At 37.5% G+C, this 16,128-nt stretch overlaps 1 protein-coding gene across 1 annotated transcript in view; it reads left to right on the top strand.

The window, feature by feature from the left end:
- Positions 1-16,128, top strand: part of col4a1 (collagen, type IV, alpha 1) — a 53,732-nt gene that overhangs the window by 1,793 nt on the left and 35,811 nt on the right. Inside the window, exon 2 of the mRNA XM_053626568.1 lies at positions 16,065-16,121. Within this exon, the coding sequence (XP_053482543.1) occupies positions 16,065-16,121 (57 nt within the window). The remainder of the gene's footprint in view (positions 1-16,064; positions 16,122-16,128) is intronic.

The following is a 16,128-nucleotide window of genomic DNA, read 5'->3' on the forward strand; positions in this document are numbered from 1 at the left end:
GGTGTGACATGGGTTCTCTTGGAATTTACGAACCATTTTCAATTAATGCAAAAACCATTTCTGAATACAAGTGCTTGGTGATGTGAATGTCTGGAATAGTTACTGGCCTGAAACGCCCACTGCTTACGTTTAGTGATAGTCCCTTGGAGAAGTTCTTGCACAACATTGTTGAATTCTACTTTTTACAGATTGAACTTGCACTTTAGCTAACACTCTTTCCACTTTCCTGTTTGTATCCTTGGAGCCTATAAGACCTATGCTGATCACCTAAAGCTTAGTTTGGCTTAACAGTCAGTTAACTGGAGTTCACAGTAATGCTTAAATTAAACATACCAGTAGGCCACTGTGGAAGATAACTGTATAATAAAGATTTGATTAATTTTTTTCCCATACTAAAGACAGTAACTACTTCTTGACCATTAGCAGCTTATACATAAGGGCAGGTGAGACAGAGGCCCTCATATATCCGCCTGTCAATAATCGTTAATCTTTATAAAGTCCTCATTAAGGATTCCATACATTAGTATTTCATGAATATACTAATTACCTCTTTGACTGACCGACAAAAAAAAAAAAAAGTTGCTATTTGATAGATGCAACCTTGGGGCAGAAAACACACTACCCTATTTAGCTTCCATAGAGTTGTTATTGCATCTTGTGGGAACTGCAACAAGCTCTAATAGAGGCCCATTGGGGCAGGATTCACACTGTCCAATGTTTGTTCTATGATTATTTTCAGTTTGGGGGACAGTTAATGAGAAAGTTTTTATGGCAAATTGGGCTAGTTTAAAAATACTCTGCGGCTGTTAAGATCCTGTTTTATAGCAAATAATTGGAATGAAATAGATTAGAATTCCACAAACAAAAGCAGATGGAGTTGGTCTAGAAATTTTGCTGAAACTTGGCAACCCTGGTTAATGATATTAGCTCTTCTATGCGTGTCTCACAGGAAACAAACCAGCTGTATCAATCTCAACAAAAAAAACAACAAAAACACTAGATAAAAATTCACTAGGTAAAGTGTGATAGACTTCTGACTTAATTTAGTTTGAGGCTATGCCATTATTAATGTTGTCCTGCCTCACCAAAACCCTAAAGTTGGAGCTCAGTTAGATCATGATGATCTCTACCGTCTACCTGAAATATAGTTTTTGATAGATTTTTTATCTTAAGGAAATCAATTTAATAGATAGCATTACCATATTTACTTACAATTTTACAGTTTAAGAGCTTCTTGCTCTACTATGCAAACAGTGTTTTCTTGTCTCAAATTAATCAGAGCGAAGTGCAGAATGATCCAGATTGTAATGCTAGGTGGGAAAAAAAGAATTCCAAGTACAAACAGTCCTGAAGTAGTTTTGAGTAACAGTTTTGTTATTCATCTGCCTGTAGATTTACATTAATATGAAGCTGGTGGTCCTGATAATTTGAGCTTGGCTGAACTTCCAAGAAGTTATTACTGTTTTTGTTTATTCTCCGAGATTCCCATGTGTGTCCAGATTAGCTCCTATCAGATTAGTGTACCTGCCAAATTTTTCACTTCCTGAGATTAATCAACCTTGCAAAGGTTGAGGGATAAAATAAATCCTTGTTGAATCAAATGCAGTGTACGGCATGTTGAACCGACAAGTAGTTGAGTGAATTGGAATGATGCAGCTGAAACACCACATTGTTTGGGGAGGCATCCTGTTAAACCTATAATAAACCTATAATACTAAAACTCAAGTGTTCCATGAATCCAAAAAGAAATGTATTTTTAGTTACTAGTATGTACTACTACTTCCAAATTATACAAATTCCACCTTACTAGATTTGAAATGATCCTGTGTATCCTGCTTCTTTGCTTTATCTGTCAGATTCCTGGAAGAGGCATGTTTTTAAGGTGGGTGTGTGGAAGGGAATAGTGAATGAAGATTGAAGGCCAGGAGGAAAATCATGATAGACTTCACCCCACTCATATGTTGACCATCCTGTACAGATCTTACTGTTCTGCTCTCTGTCAGGGGAGGAATGTAAAAAATTTAACAACAGAGGAAATAACAGTAACTACTGTTTATCTTCCTGACTCTCTGTCCATTTGCATCCCGTCGTGTGAGAGAGGCGTGGGTGACATAGCCAACATTTTCAGCCAGTTTTGTGCCAAAAATATTTTAATGCTATGTTTGGAAATATTAATTGAATTACAGTTTAGTAGAAGTTATTTTTTGGAGCATTTGACGTGTTTCTGAATGCATACTCTGATAAATTAAAACTAGTTAGGACCTCAATGATAAAAGAAATAGCAAAGTTTCCCCAATTTGGACAGGAATTAAGTTGATGTTGCTATTTAGATGGAAACTATTGTGTTTATTGTTTAGGATGCTGTGGCTAGCTGTTAATTAGGAAATGTTTCACAGAAATTATAAGTATCATTCTTCTTTTGAGCCCTAAATCCTAGATCTTGGAATGATGCTCCTAAGTTTGTAGAGGAAAATCAGCATGATTTTCCTGTTGAGCTAGCTAATGTTACGGCTTTTACTTAGAAGCTAAAAAGCGAGACATATATTCCTTCTTCCAGCAAAAGTAACTAGAATAGCTTCTAACCAATCATGTCCACTAACTGGGATTGTCTTTAACTGAGAAACACCTTTGGGCAAACATTTTAGCTACCTGCTAATAGGATGTACTTGAGTTTCCTTTATTGTTTTTCTGAACCATGGTAGAAACAGTCAAGTTGATTTCTATGGTCTATAACCCACCACTAGTCTGAGATAATTTTCCTTTATATATTGATCTAGTTTGCATATCATTTTACAAATGCTTGGGTGTGAGCATACAAAAATTCTGGGTGGTCTTGGAGAACAGAGTCATTGGGCTTTGATGTCATTAACCCACTTCACTACCCAAAGATCACCAACATAGCCAAAGTGTCTCATAAATCCAAACACAAACAGTATTTTGTTTAGAACTCTCATCTTATGGTTTGCACTTATGTAATTTGAAAGTAATAAATCAGCACCGTTTATTGTCATCTTTTTTTCTATAGGGAAAGAAAGGAACACACATGGCTTGTTACAGACACAAATCTACATGTGTTTTACACAATGGAGGTGTCCTTTTGTATCTGTGACACCAGTAAACCTTTGGGTTGTTTGTACAGTTGAGTCCATCACCTATTCATCCTAACAGCAATAATAAATTCAGTCTTAAACTTTGAGACTTCTCAGATTACCCATGCTGTGATTTGCGGGGGATGAATTGGCCATTGGGAGTTGTGGAATATCAGCTTCCTGCACTGAAATGATAGCTTGAGCCTGGAGAATAGCTGTAGCAGATCCTTTGGTCTCAGCACTGGCAGATTGCCTGTTCAACTGTTCACATCCTTTTGTGCCTTCCACCTGCCTTGTCAATCAAATCCCTAAAGATGACAACATTAGAAAAAGAAGCGAATGTCTTAGCCTGGCATTAGCTCTAATGAGTTCCAAAACACTTCCTAAATTCAAGGGCCAAATTGAGGCAAAAATATTTGATTATCAATAGTAATAGCAAAGGGGCACATATGTTGTAGTAAAGAAACATCCTACTTGTGTCCATATGATTCCAGAAGGATCTCTATTCTCTACAAGCAACAAAGTGCATTGTGGAACACTAAATGTAAGGCAGTAGCTACATTTCATGAGTGCACTGACCAACTCATGATTTTAGGTTAGCAAAACATTTTCTGAACATTACAGTTGTGGAACATTTGGTTCTTCAAGAATCTGTTACGTTTACATAAGAATCTGGGTATTCATATTGTTTATTAGAAGAAGCCTTTATTTGTCGCATATACATTAAATCACAGTGAAATTCTTTTCTTTGCATATCCCAGCTTGTTAGGAAGTGAACATTCCTACAACGTTACTGTAACAAATTTTTCAGTAAACTGTGTTAAGAATGTTAAATTAACACTTTGAAGCAAACATTTGATTCTGGAATGTTGTAGTTTATCCTTATTGAAACTTGTGGAATAATTACTGAACATTCTAATAACGCTCCCGGGTGGATGTTCTGCACAAAATGTTTTCAGACATAGTGCACTTTACAGCAAACAGGGTGCAGTTTCAGACATAGCTTTACTCTCTTTATTTAATTTATTGCCATGGCTACAATCTAAACTGCATGGTCATGGTCATGTGGGACTGTCAGTTGTTTGGGCACAGGAGTCCCATTAGAGGTATCTCTGAGCAGAATCATGTCTAAAGGCATCTAAACAAATTTAGTTAAAATGACATTGTTAAGTCCTAAGGTAAATTAACGTCTAACCACCAGGAAGATATCATATTAACTGAGCACATTTAGTGTTTTCTGGAGGCTTGTTTGTGCAGCTGGCTTTGTGGGTCTCAAAACAGGTGCTAATGGACATGCAGTCCATCACTGCTCTAGGCCATATAAATTGTTCTTGAGGGAGGGTGTCATGACACACCTGGGGTATTTGGCCTTGTGTTTGGTTTTTGTTTTGTTTTTTTAAACAATTGACTTTTTGGTATGATGCAATTTGTGATTAGTTTCACTTAATTACATGTTGATCTAATTGATGGGACAGAGGACTCGACAGAAACACACCCAATTCTGAAATCACTTATACACACACAGAGCACTGTCTTCCTTTATAAAGAGTGTAACATTGTCCTATATTGAGAAGCAGAATCACACATTTTGAACTGCTTCACACATATATTAACCCATTGCGACAGTGATACATGACAGTGATTTTTCAATTCTGCATTGCATTATGGTTGAGCAGTCAGACCCGTTCATTGTTTTGGCCTTTATGGATGTATCTCATGGTTACAGAAAAACGGAGTCTGATCGGATGGATGTTATCAAAAGGTTCTCTCAAACACATATGGTAATTAAGCACAGAAAAGCATTCTAATGTGACCCTGGTTGCATTCTTCCAAAACAAGAGAGAACCTCGTCATTGAGAAAAATCAGTAAATGCCTCATTTTCGCATCTATAAGCAGGCGTTTACAGACCTCCATGCAATTCCTAGGAGAACAGTTTGCCATTGTTGCATACAGAACCACTCTTAATGCAATGTTTCATATGCAGCCTGATCCTGCTATTGTTTGAAAGGCCAGGAAGGCTAGTTTATTTCCTACAAAGGTCCCTATAGCACACAGATGAAACCAGAGGCTGTGGGCCTCTTTTTCTGGTAGTGCGAGTATATTTTTACGTATCAAATTTTCACAAATTTATATATTTTTTTCAAACTGCGTAGCACAAATACAGTGGGGGAAATAAGTATTGGACGCGTCAACATTTTTTTCAGTAAATATATTTCCAATGAGGTTATTCACATGATGTTTTCACCAGACTTTGGTATTAACTCAAGAAATCTACACATATAAAGAAATCCAAACATAAAAGTCCATAAATAAATTTATGTGTAATAAAGTGGAATGACACAGGAAAAATTATTGAAGACGCTAACTGAAATGTATTTAATACTTAGTGGAGAAGACTTTGTTTGTAATGACAGCTTCAAGACGCTTTCTGTATGAAGAAATTAATGGGTCGCAGTATTCAGGTGTGAGTTTGGCCCATTCTTCTAAACATATTGTCTTTAAATCTTGTTCAGACTTTTTCTCTGAAATCAATTGAGAGTTTCCTTTTGTTGAATATTTTTTGGATCGTTGTCCTGCTGGAAGGTCCATCCACATCTCATCTTCATCATCCTGGTGGATGGCAGCAGAATCTCCCGGTATAAAGGGCTCCATTCATCGTTCCTTCAATTATATGAAGTCTGCCAGTACCATGTGATGAAAAACAGCCCCACACCATGATGCTTCCACCTCCAAACTTCACTGTTGGTATAGTGTTTTTAGGGTGATGTGCAGTGCCATTTCTTCTCCAAACATGGTGTGTAGTATAACAGCCAAAAAGTTCAATTTTGCTCTCGTTTCACCAGACTACACTCTCCCAGTATTTCATAGGCTTGTCCAAATGAGTTGTAGCAAACTTTAAACCAGCTTCGACATGCCTTTTCTTTAGTAATGGAGTCTTGCGGGGTAAACGTGAGCAGTGGAGAGCATTGCCTATTGTTTTCTCTGTGACGATGGCACCTGCTGCCTCCAAGTGTTTCTGGAGTTCTTTCAGATTGGTCCTTGGCTCTTGGGCTATTCTTCTGACTCACTGGTCAGAAATCTTGCGACGAGCTCCAGTGCGTGTCCGGTTGATCACGGAGTGATGTTGCATCCACTTGTGGATAATGGCCCCAGTGGTGCTTACTGGAAGATTCAGAAGTTTTGAAATACATCTGTATTTGTATGAAAATGTTTTGCAACAATAAGGTTGCGAAGGTCTTGGGAGAGCTCTTTGCTTTTACCCATCATGAGATGATTCTTGTGTGACACCTTGGTAACTAAAAACCTTTTTATAGAAGATCAATTTACTAACCCGGCTGATATTAATTTGCACAGATAGCAGGTATAATTACTTTCTAACTACTTATTTATTTCGGCTGGTTCCTTGCCTTACCTTGACTTGGAGAACTGCTTTTTTTTAGCGTGTTCCATACTTTTTTCCTGTGTCATTCCACTTTATTACACATAACTTTATTTATGGACTTCTTGAATTAATACTGATGTCTGGTGAAAATTTCATGTCAATAGCCTCATTGGAAATATATTTATTGAAAAAAATGTTGACGCGTTCAATGCTTATTTCCCCCACTGTATATTAATCAATGGAAATATATTTTGAGAGCAGAAATTGACTGGACGTATAACTAAACCAATCATGATGCATTTTGCTCTGAGACCACATCAGTGAATAAAACTATTATTTGTTGACAGAATGGAGGTACGAAGAGATATTGATAAACCCAGTGCAGTCTTGTATACCAAATTATATAGAACAAGCTTAAATAAAGATAGTGAAAGTATTTTAATGTGTATGCAATTAATGCAATTATATGTATGTGTATTTGAAAGAGAGAGGGAGAGATAGATAGATAGAGAGAGAGAGAGAGAGAGAGAGAGAAAGATTTTGTCTTTGGGTAAAATAAATGTCCCCATTAGGGCATCAAAGTGGTGCAGCAGTTAGCATTGCCACCTCAAAGCTCCAGGGTCCCCTCTTCGATCCTAAGTTTTGGTTAATGTATGTCTGTCTGAATGAGTGTGTGAATGTGTGTGTACATGGTGTCCTGCTTCCCATTCATGTATTCCTGCCTCGTGCTCAGTGTTTCTGGGGTAAACTCAGAATCAACCACAGCCCTGATTAGGATATAGCGGTTACTGAAGATTAATGAGTAAATGAAAGGCCCCCATTATGATAGTAATAAACGATTACTATTACAATCATTCAAAATGAACAATTCAAGATTATGGGGAAATTTCACAAAAGACACTGTGTCTTACAGCACAAACATGCAGCTTTTACAGTATATAAAAACTTAAAAAGCTCTGAAGGTTAGGTTTAGTTTAGGGATAGATATAGCATTATTTACCACCACAATGATAATAAAACCAATGTGTGTGTGTGTGTGTGGGTGTGTGTATATGCGCACTTGTGTCAAATCAGATTTTTTTTCCCTCTAGGTTATATTGTAATATTTTGATGCTTCTATACTGGTTTTGTTCCTTACAGTAGTGTTTACTATACAGTATATTCCTGGTTCAGCACATGTAGTAGATACAAAATCACTAATATCTTGAAAACAGACACTGGCTATTGCTGGCTGAGGTGCAGACCAACCTGAAACTGCAATGGAAGACATTGTTTTTATATTTTCTACCTTACAAATTATGTTTAGAAATAATAATTGAGTGCAAATTAAGTCTGTTTCCCCCCATGGATGGAAAACATGCTTTATCCTTAACGCATTACAGGAACCATAAGTTTTATTATCAGTGCACTTACCTGAGGTTTAAATCAGCCAGACTGTGTCAGACTGAAACCAGACACAGATACTTTGTCATTTTGGCAACCTGTGTCATGTAACATAATTGTCTATATATAGGGCTTGGCAATAATGTCAGTTTCCATTTGAATCCATCCTGTCCTGTGTCACACAGCGTGGGAAGAGGAATCCTGTCTGAGGGCAGGTCACTACTGGATGTGGGTTTATTGTTAGTTCACACTAGATCAAACTGCAAAGACGTCATTATGCTTTAAACAACATGCTCAGAATACGTTTATCTTAGATTTCTAGTGCTATGGCTGCGATGTGATTAAACTGTCTAGCCATAACAAATGTCATAGTGCTTTAGTGATCTGTTGCTTCTTCTGTGGTTTCCGAATGGAGTTTGTACAGAAATATATTGAGAAATTCAGTCACCACACTCCATCCCTTCAGTATTCATGAGAAAGAAATGGTTAAATTGGGGCAGACAGATGGATAGAGCGAGCTTTTGTCGGTGGTTCTTGAGCTGACCACATGTATTTGTAGCTGAGATTAACAGTTAGGAACTTTAATCAAATAGATGTGTGTATATAAATTATTTGTAAAACATCTGAGATGTACTGAACTATGCAGTTGGCATAGTCTCCCTTGGGTCTTTTGCATATCTTTATCGATGTTACGAAACATGTTCACGAGTTGTTTGCATTGGGCTTGTAAAAACCGACCACAGCCTCATTCTTCTCTTCTCTTCCTCCTCCTCTGTTGTGCTCAATACCCTGTTTGTTCAGATGAGAAACTGGACAGTTGCAAAATCTCCCTGGCCTTGTTCAGAAGACAGCTCTATTTTAAGTGCTTCCAAAAAGGATCTTGGTTTCAACATAACAGCACTACAAACAATTACATCTTTTGTTTAAGGTCTCATTTTTCTGTTTTTATCCTTTGTTAATGCTTAGCATTCTCAGAGCCAGGGAGTTTTGCATCTGTTGTTTATTCCCCCCACGTGCTAAAATTGTGTTTCATGTGCCATGTGCTTGGAATCATCTGTTTGACTGCCTTTATGCATTTTACTGCTCATGCAGCGCTCCTGAACTGTAAAACAAATCATTGGGTTATTTTTTTTTTACCTATTGATTAAGAAGCCAAATGACCTTTTTAAGCTTCACAAACAGACGTCTCAGGTTTGGAATCGCTTTCATTCTTACAGAATGACATAACATAATTGAGTGCATAAAACATAGTTTGAATGTGTGTGCAATGTTTGTATATACTCTATTCTAAATGTTTTACTTAACTATTAAATAATTACAATCACCAAAATATGAATTCCCAGTCCGCATGTTTAAACATCGAAATCCTCCTTGACATCGAAATCCTTTTTAAAATCTTATATCATGCCTGTGCACTGAGCTTTTTGGATTCTTGCACGTGGTGGAAAGTTTTCAGTTGTGTCTTGGATGTTGTAGGTCAGTTCTCAGCCAGTAATTTAGTAATGAGTACAAGTATGCAGACATGGTCATAGGTGAGACAAGAATATCACTTAATGACTAAGGCAGGACCTCAGTTTACACCAGTGAAGAATCCGAAGGGCAGAGGTGAACTCTGGGTGCAGCTGAATCTTTGGGCAGGTCTGTGAAGTGTCAGATAAACTAGGCTTTTGCAGCACTAGCTGATCATATGTTCTCTTACCACTGTAGACTGAGAGGTTTTTTTTTTTTTTTTTTTAAATGCTGTTGAAATTCGAAATGGATTTGAAAATGAAAACGGATTGTTCAACAAAACAGACTTCATTTGAACGCGGTAATGAATTTCCTGGTTACACAGTTGCACTATTTGACCATGTAGCACACAGTTATAGAAGAGATTTAGTTATAATTGCACTATACGTTGTCACCCAGATGGGGATGGGCTCCTTTTTGAGTCTGCCACCGTCGCCTCTGGCATGCTCATTAGGGATAAATTCATACGTTTAAAATTTATATCCTGAATATATATATTTCTGTAGAGCTGCTTTGGGACAGTGTCAATTGTTAAAAGCGCTATACAAATTGTGGTTAGCAGTTAGCATATTATATGCTGATCCTCATATAATCTTACCAGTGCAAGAAGATCCTTGGTTCTCTATGGCTCTCAAAAACCCATATCAGCATGAGAAGGACTCTTTGGGATCTTGTCACTTCTTTACTGGACTGGATGATGGCCTAATGGGGTCATAATATGGTCCATTTGTGTTTCCATTTGCTATGTTTTGCCAGTATGAATGGCTGTCTCCTTCCATCATTAACCCTTCAGAGTGAGAGCCTGATGAATGGTTTTACCTAGCCATCAGCGTGGCTACTGCATAACAATTTAAAAGCTGAAGTGTTCCCTCTCTCAATCCTTCTCACTCACTCTCTCTCTCTCCTATACATGTATACGAATTCCCGCCTTAAGTTTCCTATTTTAACAGAATTCCAAACACCCCTCGTGGCAGTCATTGACTCTTCATAGTGAGCATATCTGGCCTATCTTTCATGTCATCTAAAATGTTAACCACAGCTTGTGTGTGTAAGCATGTGTGTAAGAGTGTATATGTGTTGTCCCATGTTTCTCCCCATCCCAATGGTAAATTAATCCAGAGTCATGCAAGGACATTTGAATGTTTAAATGTGACTGTGCATGTTCAAACAAGTGTGTGTACCAAGTTTGTCCATGCTGCTTAGAAACCAGCTCCGTCTCATCTACCATCTATGGCAAAGGCACTGCAAGGTCTCTGCTTCCTTCAGACCAGACGGCACAAAGAGAAAAAAAGGAGCTTCATATCCATCCATGTGGGAGGTGTTTAGTGACTAATGTGTCTGCCTTTTCTCCTCTCTGCTGGTAATAAATATTTTAAACTGATTGAAGATTAAATTCCATCAAGTCTCCTAGTCTTAACCTTAAGGTGTAAAATATCAATTCTGGCCTCTGAACAGTGCTTAGTTAATGTCAGGGGAAATATACAGTAGCAATGTAGGATAATTGATGAGGTTGTGGAAGACGACATCCTACACATCCTAAAAGAGGCCCTAAAACTGAAGCAAAGAAACTGTGTATGTGATTAATACTACCTCTCATTTAATGCTTAATATGGGTTTATTTTGTTTTTTGTAGATGTACCAGTGCTTTCATACATGCTATGATAAGACTGGTACTATAAAACTGGCATATTGGTATTGTGATATGATCAGCTTGTTCTATTTTTTTCATTCTTTGCACAAGAGACAAGAGATTTTGAATATGCATTCATCAGAGATGTGGGTTGGTGCATTTCAGATCAGGAATGTACTGCTGGTGGCCTCAGATGTACCCACCAGTGTAGTCTCAATATGTGCATTGTAAGACAATAGAAAAGCCTGATCCCATATTTCTGGCACTGACTATGAGAAAATTCTTTTTCCTGACCAGTGAGTTGTACTACAGAGAACAGATAACGCCCCAGATGTTCCCAAATGTGATCTAACACTATTAAAATGTATTTACACTATATTGGACAATGACCTCATCCAAGTGGTGACGGTTCCTTCTCTATGCAAGCTGGGTTCCCCCATGTTTCCTCCTATTCTCCCAGTTCACTTAGCTTTCCTCGCTACTGTTCCACTTGGCCTGACTTTAGAGGTTCCAGTCCAGAGTCTTTTGTTATGTACTAAGACAATGGTTAGAGCCATGGAATTTAATCAGGATTGACTAAGATAGGAAACTTGTGTTTCCTGCTTATAGGATGACAGACTTTCTAGAGCAGAACACAAGGCAATGCATGGATATATTATTGAGAGGTTTACACAAGTAATTTTCCATCAATACAATTGTACCATCAGATTTGATGTCTGAACTGGAGAGGTTTGCACACTCACACCCTTATGTATGTCATAATAAGCTTTGATAGTTGTGGCACACATTATATAATTTGTAATCATTCAAATTGCATTTTGTTTTTATTTAGAACTGCCCTGAATAAGCTATTTCATATAATATATGTATACATATAGTTCACAAGAGACAATAATAACTGAATTTACACAATTGATCCAGTTCAAAAGTTTACACACCCTTTATTCTTAATACTGTGTGTTGTTACCTGAATGATCAACAACTTTTTTATGTTTTTGTGTTTTGTGATAGTTGTTCATGAGGCCCTTGTTTGTCCTGAGCAGTTAAACTGTGCACTGTTCTTCAGAAAAATCCTCCAGGTCCTGTACATTCTTTCTTTTTCAAACCGAGGAAAACTGAGAGACTCGTACATAACTATTACAAAAGATGCAAACATTCACTGATGCTCAAGAAAACAACACAACACATGAAGAGCCAGGGGGTGTAAACTTTTGATCGGTGTAAATTGTTATTATGTCATCTTCTGGGAAACATGTAAATATCTTATGTAGCTTCTGAGGGGCATCATTAAATGAAAAAAAAGACCTTTAAACAAAATAATAACACGTTTTAGATTATATAACAAATTATACAGTCTAAAATCTCTCATAGGTGTTGAACTGGGTTGAAATCTGGTGACTAAACATTTTCAATATCATCAAAAAATTCCTCATGCGATGTAGATGGGTGTGTTGTTATCCTGGAAGACACCAGGCCCATCAGGATAGAAATATATCATCATAGGATAATGCTGATCAGTCGGAAGAAGACTGTATTGATTTGCAAGTAGCCTTCCCATTAATGGGATACATGGAGCCAAACCATGCCAGCAAAAATGCTCCAGACAGGGAAAGAAAGACGCATCTCTAGAGCATTGGAGATATGGAAAGATACACACGAGAAAGAGAAAAAAATGACAAATCACAGCTATTTGGTAGAAAGGGGTTTGTTGTAACTTTTTGGCAAGCAAAAACAACAACAACTCATTCTTTTCAGATAAAAGCAGGACACTATAATCCAGCATTCCCTAGCATCTCAACAAGCTATAAAGAAAGGGTTTACAATCTTTAAAAAATGTATAAACTGAATTTAATTTGTTTATAACTTTCCTCTTGTTTTGATGATTAAATATATGGGTATTGTGGAGTTCTGTCCACACATCACTACTCTGTATCAGATTTCTGGGAAACCCAAATCAGACCGGTGATTGCCTCATAATCAGTCTGTTTAGAGTTTCCTGAAATTTCAACACATTAGGACAATTATTACCATTCTGGGAGACATCACTGAACAGCACTTTCACACGTTTGATTCATGAGTTCCAACAAGCAGATGTGCTGGCTACATGGGCTGGTTTCATCTAAATGCTGCCTTTTACACTGAGTCTATACAAACAAATCTTGGTTGGATGATGTCGCTTAGTTCCTTGTTGAGGAATCACGCATCAGTTAATGCTGTCAGTTGAAATGTCTATTTAAGATAATGATTTATGGCTCAGACACCCTGTCCAGAGTGTCCCGAGTCCCCTGGGATAGGCTCCAGGCTCCCCGAGACCCTGTGTAGGATAAGTGGTACAGAAAATGGATGGATGGATCTTAAAATAATGTGGCATTTTAGATATTACAGCATTTTAAACAATATGTAAATATTCATGAACCATTCAGTTATGCACAAATGGATAATATTTTTTGTTGATTATTGCCGTTTGCTCATATCATACATAGATTCCTTGAGTTGGTCTGTGATTTATCTAATATTGTTAGATAATATTTAATAATGTTACTTGGAAGATACAGTGTAGGTCTTAAGGAACTCTGTACTGTACTGGTTCTGTACTCTAGTGTATTGGATTGAAAAAGATACCCTGACTCAGATGTTTAACTAGAGAATGCAATATTTAATTCATAGGTCATGTTTGTTCATATTTGGTGAATTGTGTAGGGGAAGAAAACACACTTATGGAAATAGTCAAACATGTAGAAGCGTCAGATAATGTTTGAGTTTAGATGGATGAATCCTCCAGTCACACAGCCTTAGCTTAGCTGGAATTCATAAAAAAAAAATCTTAACAGAGTTGAATAGCCAAGTCATTATTCCTCTTATTTTATAACCAAAATGACCGGAGTTTCCTGTATAATAAGCAATTTCCCTTAGGTGTTAGATTTGAGCAGATAGCTGGTATAAATCTTTTCCCACTTCATAGCTCTGACATCAGCATGACGTCTTACACTGGTATGCAGTGCTGGTTCTGGGCTTCACAGTGCTCTTTCCACACTTATCATCGTTTAGCCTTTAAATGTTCAGAGAAAAAGAACTTATTTTCTTCCTGGAAGTACTCTATCCTGACTGCCTGGCATGTGTCCCATCTATACGCTTCCCCTTCATCAGTTGCAGCTTTTTCTCTTTTTTGTTTTGCTATTGAAAGCCCACAAGATCAAAAAAAAAAAAGAAAGAAAGAAAGAAAGAAAAGAAAATCTTTAAACTTTTACATTTACAACACAGATTAAAAGACTGCACATGAAATCCCACACCTGAGACACACCAAACTGTTGATGTGAGATTTTCTCACCTGAAAACTTGGCTTTGGCTCAGTTGAAAAACAGAAAAAGGTCTGATTCATTCTCTCCATTCTCCCCTCTCTTTCTTTTATTTATTTATGACTTCTTTATTCTGTTCCTGTATAGCTACAGTTGTTTATTCTGAGACAGGACAACAAAAAAAAAAAAAGCCAAAAAGACAGTTTATATATCTGTGGCTTCATGTTATTGCTCAAACTCACGTCAATCCCAAAGCATTCTGTCCTTATAAGCACACAATACACATGTAGTTAAACTCTCACAGTTTTTCCCACATCTATAGAGGCCCTATAGGGACCATATTGAGATAATTATCTACTAATCAGTCTTGTATGTTCCTTGTCTTATTTTCTGTTCACATCATGTTTGGGTTCGAGGGAATGCAAGACTGGCATAAGAAGGAAAATAAGATCCATGTTTCCATGCATATGTGATCCAGATCTGAGATTAGCATGTTGGAGTGTGAGATTGGATGATGGCCATTATAACAGTACTGAAGTGATAAAAGGATGTGTGGACATGTGTGGAGATAAGACTCTTCATGTATGTCAGGATTTTTAGGGATTGCAAAGCAACTTAGTTACCTTAGTCATGCAGTGAACATGATAAATCCCACCAGGATGTATGAAAGGTGAAAAGTAGTGGTGAGAGAATTGACATTGGTGTATTATATAACTATGTTATGAAGGCTATTGATTATCTGTATTAGAATATTAAAATGTATCTGTCATTATACTAAGGTCGACTACAAACAGTCATTTAACTCCATGCCTGGACAGGAGCTGATGGTCAGATTGGACTGACTCAGAGGCAGTGATGAGATAATGTTGAGATAGCAGCAGTTCTCATGGTCCTGCACAGCACCCACACACTGATCCAATTACCCAAAACACAAAAGGAGGAGGTGGGGTTGCGAGGGCAGGGGTGGTCTGAATCTTAGGTTTGTACTTTGGCTGCAAATGTTTGGCCAAGTGTCTCACATGCAAGCAAAAGAATGACGGGCCTCAGAGGGAAAGGAAGATGTAGGGATGAAGTAAAAGATGAGGGCATCATCATTCCCAGGATATAGTGCCAAGCACAACTGGAGAGGATTGGGGGTGTGCAGGAAGCATGAAGAAATGAACATTTGGACTAGCTGGCTGTACAACACAGACTGTAGAACTTGTTTATTAGGGTGTAAACACCAGCACAATGTCATTTTCAAGTCGAGTCAATTGGGTGTTATTGTCATTCCGCCATATAACTATATACACTTGAATGAAATGTTGTTTCTTCAGGACCATGGTGCGACACATAATACAGTGGGACATTACAAGGGATGTCATAAAGCAAAAAAAAAAAAATACAATAACCACACAGGACACAAACTAGACAGCACAACAGAACAGCACTGGATGAAAGAAACCGGTGCGAACAATTCTCTGTCAATTGTAGACTCTAGATTGTCATGTGAAGGAAAATGAGATAAGCTGTCCCAATAGCAGGATGATGAAAAACATGTAACAGCAAGATTATTGATAAGAAGTCTCACAGCACCATTGTCTCTGAGGGAACGATACAGTCCATGAGATTTATGACATTCTTATTCTTACATTTTAATTTCTTAATTTAATATTCAACTCCATTAGACTACTGAAAGGTAGTGTTTTAACTGATTCCATATATATATATATTATGTACACTTGCTGCCACCTAGTGAAATACTTTAACAATTTAATCTCTCAATTCCCCCCAGGGGTGTTCAAGCTCATCATGTGGGAAGTGTGACTGCAGCGGTGTGAAAGGGTCAAAGGTATGTG

This window comes from Ictalurus furcatus, chromosome 6 (assembly GCF_023375685.1).
Source record: "Ictalurus furcatus strain D&B chromosome 6, Billie_1.0, whole genome shotgun sequence".
NCBI lineage: Eukaryota > Metazoa > Chordata > Actinopteri > Siluriformes > Ictaluridae > Ictalurus > Ictalurus furcatus.